General features: G+C 46.2%; 1 protein-coding gene across 1 annotated transcript; it reads left to right on the top strand.

Annotated features, from left to right (window-relative positions):
* Positions 1 to 1,223: 1,223 nt before the first annotated feature.
* SPAG11B (sperm associated antigen 11B) lies at positions 1,224 to 7,129 on the top strand. Its single transcript, XM_029941724.1, has 3 exons — positions 1,224 to 1,285; positions 2,373 to 2,522; positions 6,674 to 7,129. Exons 1-3 carry the CDS (start codon positions 1,228 to 1,230, stop codon positions 6,805 to 6,807), a joined length of 342 nt encoding a protein of 113 aa, XP_029797584.1. The 5' UTR covers positions 1,224 to 1,227; the 3' UTR covers positions 6,808 to 7,129.
* The last annotated feature ends 1,444 nt before the right edge of the window (positions 7,130 to 8,573 follow it).

The raw sequence follows: 8,573 nt of genomic DNA, 5'->3' as shown, positions 1-8,573 counted from the left end.
CTCTCTCTGCCTCTTCCCTACTTGCACTCTCTCTATCTGTCTCAAAATAAATTACCTTAAAAATATTACAAAAAGAGAAAACTCAGACTCAATTATAGATTTTTTTTAAAAAAGCAGAACTGTAAGAGTTACCTTAAGAGGGCGACCAAGCAGCCATTTTACTGTGGGTCAGAGAAGAGTTCCAGGCACCTACCAGGCACCAACGACCCCCACTCTCAGATCTGGAATGTCTCATGCCATTTGAAATATAGCCTACCATGGAATTCCATCATCCCCTCACCCCTAGGAAACAACCAATCCCACCCTGCCACAGCCCGAAAATGCCCTTACTTGGCTATCTGCCCACCCGAGATCAAACCCAGAACTCTTTCACCCATAAAACACCTTGCCCTTCCGTACCAGGCGCAACTTCCATGACTCTCCACTCCAGAGTCACGGAACCTTGCCCGGGGAATCGCAGATCCCAATAAAGGCTTTCTTGGCTCGTAACTTGGTCTCTTTCTTTCCTCTCGTCTCTGTCTCCATCTATTTAATCTTACAAGAACAGAATTGGACCAAATGGTATTAACAGTCTGAGGAAAGGACAAGAATGGAAAGAGGACAGAGAAATGAAGAGTCAGATGAATTAAAATCAAAATGGAGAGGACACAGGGATGAAGGAGAAGTGGAGAAGGCCAAGGAACAGGGGGCGAAAGAGCAGAAAGGAAATCTGGGAAGACTTTGGAATGACCCCCACAGCTTCAGGAAATGACAGTTGTCAAGAATCAGACCATCTCCAAAATGTTTCACATTTTTCCGGATGATTTTTTTACACTAAAATAAATGCATTCAGAAGCCAGGGTAGAAGCCATATGACAGCCATATATGTGCCCCCATTTTGACTCACACTAGCGCTTAAATAAACACTTGAGGAAATTGGTGCTTTTTGTGTTAATGACCTTTGTCCTCTCTCTTCCATCCTGCTCCCTTCTCTTTGCTCCATCCTCTCTCTATTGCCAAACCCACCCAGGGCATTCAGGCATACTGGTCACTTCCTGAGGAAAATGGCTCAAATGTTTGTGTCTCTGGCTGTGGGAAAATAATGCATCCGATTGTTCTCTGTGCCTGAGAAACTGTTCCGGATTTCAGCAATTCCCCTCTGTGGTCCCCACCCTGCACCTTGGGGCTATAAAGGGATCCCTGCTGCCTGCCTCTGGGACCTCTTCTGCCAGCTGTCCCCTTGGTGACATGAAGCCATCCCTCTCTCCATTCCTCAGCTTCCTCCTTGTGGCCCTGGTGTTTGCAGGTAAATGGAAAATGTGACCTAGCTCTGGGGTCTGAGTCTCTCCGCAATGGTCCTTTCCAGGTGGGGCCAGGAGACACTGAGCCCACAGGTGCCTTTCTTGGTGGGGTTCTTGGGCAGCAATCTCTTGGTGGGTTTGTAAGTGACTCCTTGACAGTGCTGATGGCCCTGGCTCCCCAGCAGACAAGGTCCTGACCCTGACTACATTTCCTTAGCCTTTCAACACTCACCTACTCCTCACAGAGGGGGCAGCCTGCATCATAAATGATTCAACAACTATATGGGCAACACCCTAGGGGGATGCTCAGCTTGGCTTCCAGGAGGTACTCAGCCTCCACTGGCATCCCTCTTCAGTCCTCATTCACCTCTCCCTTTCCTCTCAGTCTATCTCTCTTTCCCTCTCTGTCTCTCTGTCTCTCTTTCTCTCCCTCTCCTCTCTCTTCTCTGTCTCCCTCCCTCTCCTTCTCTCTCTCATACTCTATCTCTCCCTCTCCCTTTCTCTCTCCCTCTCCTCTATCAGCCTCTCTCATACTCTCCCCTCCCCACCCTCCTCTCCCTTTTCCTCTCTCTCTCTGTCTCTCTGTCTCTCTCTCTCACACACACACACTTGCCCTGCTTCCATCCCATTCCATCTCATTCTCGACTTACTCTTTCTTTATCGCTTTACTGAGGTTCACTTATTATACAGAACCATACGTATTTAATGTGAACAATTTGATGAGTTTGGACATTTGCAAACACCCCTGGTACCATCACTAAAGCCAAGGCAATAGGCACCTGCAACACCTCCCAAAGTCTCCTTCTGTCCCTTTGTGATCTTGTTTTCTTGTGGTAAGAACACTTAACAGACCCACCCTCTTAACAAACTCTGAAGTGCACAACACCGTCCTACCACCTGTAGGCATGCACTTCACAGCACGTCTCAGGAATGCAGGACTGACACTTTGTACCCACTGAGCAGGAGCGACTCCCAGTCTCCCCCCAGCCTCTGCTACTCGCCCCCTAGAGTGAAGCACCTGACCCTCTTGGGTCTTCTCAAAAGAGAGAGAGAGTTCTGAAAATTCTCTGCTGTGTATTTACTCTGAAATAGGACTATCCAGAGCCAGAAATGTGGACCACCATGGCACCGTAGGTCCAAGAGGACCGAGGGAAGGGTCTCCTGGACAAGGAACAAATGGATCTCACTTGCTACACCACCAAGAAAAACGCCATGTCTTGCCCCGTACTCCCCCTTACCAGGGTAAGAAACCCCGGGAATGGTCGGTGAATGAAGAGCTGGGAAGGGGTCTGTGCCTGTGGCATAGGGTGGAGCACTGGTGGAGGTCAGGGTGGGCGTGTTTACAAAGACACTATGTACATGGCTGGGGTTGCCCCACCTCTCAGAAAGTCCATAGGGTCTGACAGCCTCCCCAATGGACAACTGAGGACCCCCTGAAACTAGAGAGCATGAGGGGCAAAGAGGCAAAAGTATTTGAGGTGACTTGTGTAATCTCTGGCTTCATCCACACTGGATAGCCAGAGGACATGACACTGAGTAAGACACCTGCCCACTCCCTTGATCTTGAGTTCATTCACTCTTCAGGAATTTGCTGAATACGTGCTAAGTGCAGGGTGATGTTGAGCTTGCAGGAAATGCCCCAGAGGCGGGTGCAGAGGAGCCACTAGCCTGGCCAAAGAGCCCAAAGGCACTTTTCTGGTCAATCCTGAACCCCCATGTGGAGCCCGAAACAGAACTGGAAGGACCCAGAGAAGACAATCATTTCCAAGATGCTTCCTTAGTCCCCAACTCTTTCCTGACCCTGAGTCAAGGAACAAGGGGCTGGACGCTCCGTGGGCAAGAGCAGAGAACACACCAGAGTGTAGGCAGAGGGAAACCTGATGACATTATTCCCTGCATTGTCTTCACCTCCTTTGATCCCTTTGGAGGTGGCTCTGGGATCCCTGGGACTCAGTAGTCTGGTTCTCCTCCCAAGGGAAGGAGAAAAGACAAGACCATGCTTGCGCAACAATATAAACAACATGAGGCATGAGTCACTTATCCTGATGTAAATCTATGAGACAGGGTTACTATTCCCATTTGATTCATGAGGGCATTGAGGGGATTTGTCCATATTTGTCCAAAATAACTTGTCCAAGATCAGGCAGCTGGCCAATGGCAGTCAAGAGTTGAACCTTCAAGAATATAAGCAAGACATCCCAGTGCTGTCATCTAAGAAGAGGTCTCAGTCCACTCCCTTTAAGACATACCTGTTTCTTTCTCCCTGACACCTTGTATTCGCTCCCTGCCTACACTTCTCCGTGGGCGTCACTCACTCTTGGTTTTTTACTTGCCTTCCCACTTGTGATTTCCATTCTCAGCGTGTGACCTCCCTATGTTCAGACTGGCCCTGATTTGACTCTGCCCCAGCCCAGTGCCACACACGGAGTGCGACCTTGTGACAGGTCATCACTGACCACCCCCCATCTCATTCCCCAATTCGGAGGAGAAGCAATTAAGACAGAACATTTCCTCCAAAATAAGTATTTTTGCAATACAATTTCCCCGGCATTTTAATTTTCCTACTGTTTTTTCTACTTCCCACTTCATTTGAGTCTACTGGAAAAATACTTTTTATGAAGAAAATTCTCTCCCTTAATGACTTCTTCTCTAAATTGGGGAAGGAATCTCATTACTCCCTGTACTAGCATAATTCTTTGATCTATGTCTGGAAACACAGTTTCTCAAAAGTATTGCTTAAAAATTAACAACTAAGAGAATATACCCTAAAATACTCACCCAGCTGTAAAAGTCTGCGTTGGTCTGGCATCGCGCTGTCTTACCCACATTTCCCACCTTCATCCATCACCACAGTGGTCCTTGAGCCATGCGGTGATTCCTAGAAAATACTCTGCTCTTTCGTGTTTTTGCACAACCCTATGAAGCACATCTAGCTTTAGCTCGAGACCCCATTTCAACGCTACATTTAGCCTCCATTTAAGTTTAATAATCTCTGTGACCTTATTAGGCTGTTCTCTATGCTCCCAAACTGTGGATGGGTTATATTGAATTTAAACATGTGGTTACATGTTTGTTTCCCGGCTGATCCAGAGACTGTACCCTCCCCTGACTCAGTTATGGCATGCTAAAATGTCCTACCTCACTTTGCCTGAAGGAATGAGCAAATGAGTTAATTTACCAAATGAATAAACATCTGTAGCCCCCCCATTGGTCCTATTTTTGTCTTTCTTTCTATGATTACCCCTTTCTCTCTCAAAAGCTATTAACTTTCTGTATATAACGGGGTGTTTAACAAGGTACAAAAATGGAATTTTCCTGGGATTCAAGGCTCTATTGAGTTGGGAGGCAGACCACTCTGCACCGAGGTTGCAACCAAAATCCCGTGGCACAGCCTTAAATGTTAGGGTGACTGGCACATAGAGATGTCCCTCCTTCTCCTGAGGGCAAGGGTTTGGGGCCATGCTCCCAAATGAAGCCACAGGTTTCTTTTTCTATTATTATTATTATTTATTTTTTTAATGTTTACTTATTTTTTGAGAGAGAGAGAGTGCGTGTGAGAGAGAGTGCCAGAGTGCCAGCTGGGGAGGGACAGAGAGAGATGGAGACACAGAATCGGAAGCAGGCTCCAGCTGTCAGCACAGAGCCTGACAAGGGACTTGAACTCCTGAACTAAGAGATCACGACAACCTGAGCTGAAGCCAGACGCTCAACCGACTGAGCCACCCAGGCGTCTGAGCCACGGGTTTGGACAGGCTCACTTGGAGAACTTATTATGTGTCTCCTGCTCTATGGGGTGACAGGGGACTGACTGCATCCCTTCTGCCTCCAAAATCCACAGGTAGTAGTTGCTCAGGTGAGCGCCACGGGCAGCGGGTACAGAGGAGAGACGGGCTACTCTGGAATATGCCTGTTCTTCCCTGGGGGTAGGGTCTCAGTGATGCTAGATGAATACATTCTAGAAACCTGCTGTACAAGTGCCTGTCATGAACAATGCGGTATTGTGCACTTAAAAATAAGTTGAGAAGCTAGCTCTTTGTTCAGTGCTCTTACAATAAGGAGAACAAGAAACAGAACAATGGAAACAAAGCAAACAAAGGGACACAAAGAAGCTTCTGTGGGTGATGCATACCTTCACTGCCTTGATGGTGGTGATGGTATCATGAGGTATGCGGATGTGTGAGGTCATCGCATTGTTCACTTGTGATGTGGGCGGGTTGTATCTCCTCATGTATGTGTAAGAAAGGATGACCCCTGGTCAGATCATGAAGTGATAAGAAAATCATTGTAATTGATCAATTAATTCATTGATCTAGACCAATCATTGTAATCCTTACCAGTGAAACAGATTAGGGCAGGAAGGAGGTCACATTACGTCACACTGCATCTGTCTGAAGGTCACACCTCTGATCGGTGCCAGAGTTTATAATACCCAGAGCACCCTCGGCAGTCTCTGAAGCCTTCCCCGGCCAGAGACCTACTGCTCATTCTCTGATATTGCGCCTCTGCTTTCATGCTGTGCATCTGGGGTGGTTTTTTTTTTTAATTTTTTTAAAGTTTTATTTCATTTATTTTTGAGAGAGAGAGAGACAGTGCGAGCGGGGGAAGGGGCAGAGAGACAGGGAGAGAGAGAATGCCAAGCAGGCTCCACACTGTCAGTGCAGTCTGATTCAGGGCTCAAACTCATGAACCGTGAGATTGTGACCTGAGCCGAAATCAGGAGCCAGATGCTTATTTGACTGAGCCGCAAGGCGCCCCACTTTTTCTTTTTAATACTTGCCGCTTGCCTTTTCTATCAATTGTCTTCAAACATAACTTGAAGACAAAAATTCATCTCTGCTGATCTCAGGGCTTGAACTGCAGAGCGAGGCACCGATTTCACACTCCTCCAGTAAACTGGCTCATCTTGGAGGCCTCGGAAGTCCAGGCGCTCCCTCAGAACGACAGGGAACTAGAAGTCATTTTCACTCTTTTAAAATCTGCCCTTGGCTACGTCTCATCTCCCTTACAGAGACAGCTCAGCCGCACCCCACCCTGCTGGCAGGACCATCCCCCTGAAGTCTGTGTTTGGGAGGGCTGTGCCCTCTGTGCCCCCTTGCAAAGCATCCTACACTGTTGTAAGTGGAACATTGGTTTTGTGATTCATCTATTACCATTTCTCTTCCCAACTGCCTCTGACGGGCAGCTCGTTTCTCAGGCAGAGCAAAGGTGACTTTGAAGCCAGAATCAAGGATCTGATTTTTATACTCTCAGGCTGGCTACAGGGAAATCCGAGAGCTCACATAGGAAAGAAACCTGATTCCTACCTACTGCCATCCTCCACCGTATCCCTTCGGACTCAAATAACCCCTGTTTGATTCTTGAGATGCTCTAACATTGGATATCTCTTTATACAGAACCAGAACCAGATTTCAAAGTTGTCAACTGCAAGAAAAGTGAAGGGCACTGTCAAGAATACTGTAATTACATGGAAACCCAGGTGGGTTACTGCTTCAAAAAGAAATACGCCTGCTGTTTACATCAGAACTGAGCTTGCTGACACTGATGACGAAGAGTGGGCCCCTGCCCGCTGCCGGGGTCCTGTCCCTGACCCGGACGGAGCAGGGACTGAGCAGGGACTGAGCAGGGACTGGCTGAGGTGTCGTTATCTGAGCTGCAGAGCCTGGATGTCTTATTCTAACAAAAAGAGAGATGAAAACCAGCCACGCCTGACCTTAGAGAAAGTGACTTAGCCTGGACATGGACAAAATGTTCAAAAATCAACACAGTTTTTGCTGGTAGATATGAATGTTATAAACTTTCACGGGAAAGCATTTAAGTAATTCCTTCTTTTGTTTTAAAAAACGTTTTTTTTTTTTGAGGGGGGCCTGGGTGACTCAGTCGGTTAAGCATCCGACTTTGGTTCAGGTCATGATCTTGTGGTCTGTGGGTTTGAGCCCCATGTTGGGCTCTGTGCTGACAGCTCAGAGCCTGGGGCCTACTTCAGATTCTGTGTCTTCCGCCCTCTACGTCCCTCCCTTGCTCATGCTCTGTCTTTCTCTCAAAAATAAACATTAAAAAATTAAAAATAAAATAAAAATAAAAATTTTTTTTGAGGGGTTCCTGGGTGACTCAGCCAGTTAAGCGTCTGACTCTTGATTTCGGCTCAGGTCATGATCTCATGTTCATGATTTGAGTCCCGCGTCAGGGTCAGCCCTGACAGCACGGAGCCTGCGTGGGATTTTTTTTCTCTCTCCCTCCTTCTGCCCCTTCCCCCTCTCAAAAAATAAATACCTAAACATTAAAAAAGAGAGAAAAATATTTTTTAGTACATATTTTGTTCCTAGGCAATGAGAAATGTAACAAATTGGAAACATGAATATGTAAGGAGAAAAAGACCCAAATAAATTAAATAAATAAAATGTCACATATTGTATAATGTAAATATATCCAAGGCAATACATGGAGCAGATAAATACAAGAGATTTAAGGATTCCTGGGGAAATGTGAATAGGGTTTTGGAGAATGGGCAGGAGTTTCCTCTTTGGGGAATATGGGAGGTCATCTGCAGTTTAGTTTTTCGAGTTTCTGTACTTAGGAGAGCATTTTATTAACACCACTGGGAATAAAGAATCAGCGTCAGACATGGGCTTTCCTGGGGAAATGAACTTGCAACTCTCTTCAATCTCATGAGATGAAAACGTGCAAACAGTTTTTTCTGTCCCCTTCAGTTGAGTAAAATGAAGACCTACTGTGTCCTGTGAGTCCTATTGCCTGTGGCCACTGCTGGTAACTCAGAAGTGCATTTATTATGACCATTCTAAATTTCCATTGGTCATGTGGACATTGGTGAATGTCAGGGGCTTCCCATGCCTATTCCTTTACCCTTGGTCCTCACTGGTGTTCTGTGCCAGGGGCTTCTAATCATCCCCTGAACAATGGGGACTTAAAAATTATCTCTACCTACTAAATCCATAGGGAGAAAACAGTGGATTTTGCGACGGAATATGTATAAGTGGAGATTATCTTTAGGCTCAAGGTGATTATTAGTAACTGTTTATAACTCATTTACAAAATTTTGAGTCCATCATTCTTGCTATACCTTTCATGAGCTAAGAACTCTTTCTGCTCATCACAAGGAAAACCCCCTTTCCCCCTTTTCTTTCTCTTTTTTTGGGGGTGTCTATGTGAGATGATGAATGTTAACTAAACTTGTAGTAATCATTTTCTGATATATGCAAGTCAGATCACCAAGCTGTGCACCTTAATTTTACACAGAGCTTACATCTCAAACTTGTCTCAAAACTGGAAAGAGGG

Source organism: Suricata suricatta, chromosome 1 (assembly GCF_006229205.1).
Source record: "Suricata suricatta isolate VVHF042 chromosome 1, meerkat_22Aug2017_6uvM2_HiC, whole genome shotgun sequence".
In the NCBI taxonomy this organism is placed as follows: domain Eukaryota; kingdom Metazoa; phylum Chordata; class Mammalia; order Carnivora; family Herpestidae; genus Suricata; species Suricata suricatta.
The sequence above is the reverse complement of the archived record's forward strand: the minus strand, read 5'-3'. Positions and strand labels throughout refer to the sequence as shown.

Coding starts and splice junctions, on each gene's coding strand:
- SPAG11B (XM_029941724.1), top strand. CDS start 1,228: ATGAAGCCATCCCTCTCTCCATTCCTCAGCTTCCTCCTTGTGGCCCTG. Junction 1,286..2,372: donor TGTGGCCCTGGTGTTTGCAG/GTAAATGGAAAA, acceptor ACTCTGAAATAG/GACTATCCAGAGCCAGAAAT. Junction 2,523..6,673: donor CCGTACTCCCCCTTACCAGG/GTAAGAAACCCC, acceptor CTCTTTATACAG/AACCAGAACCAGATTTCAAA.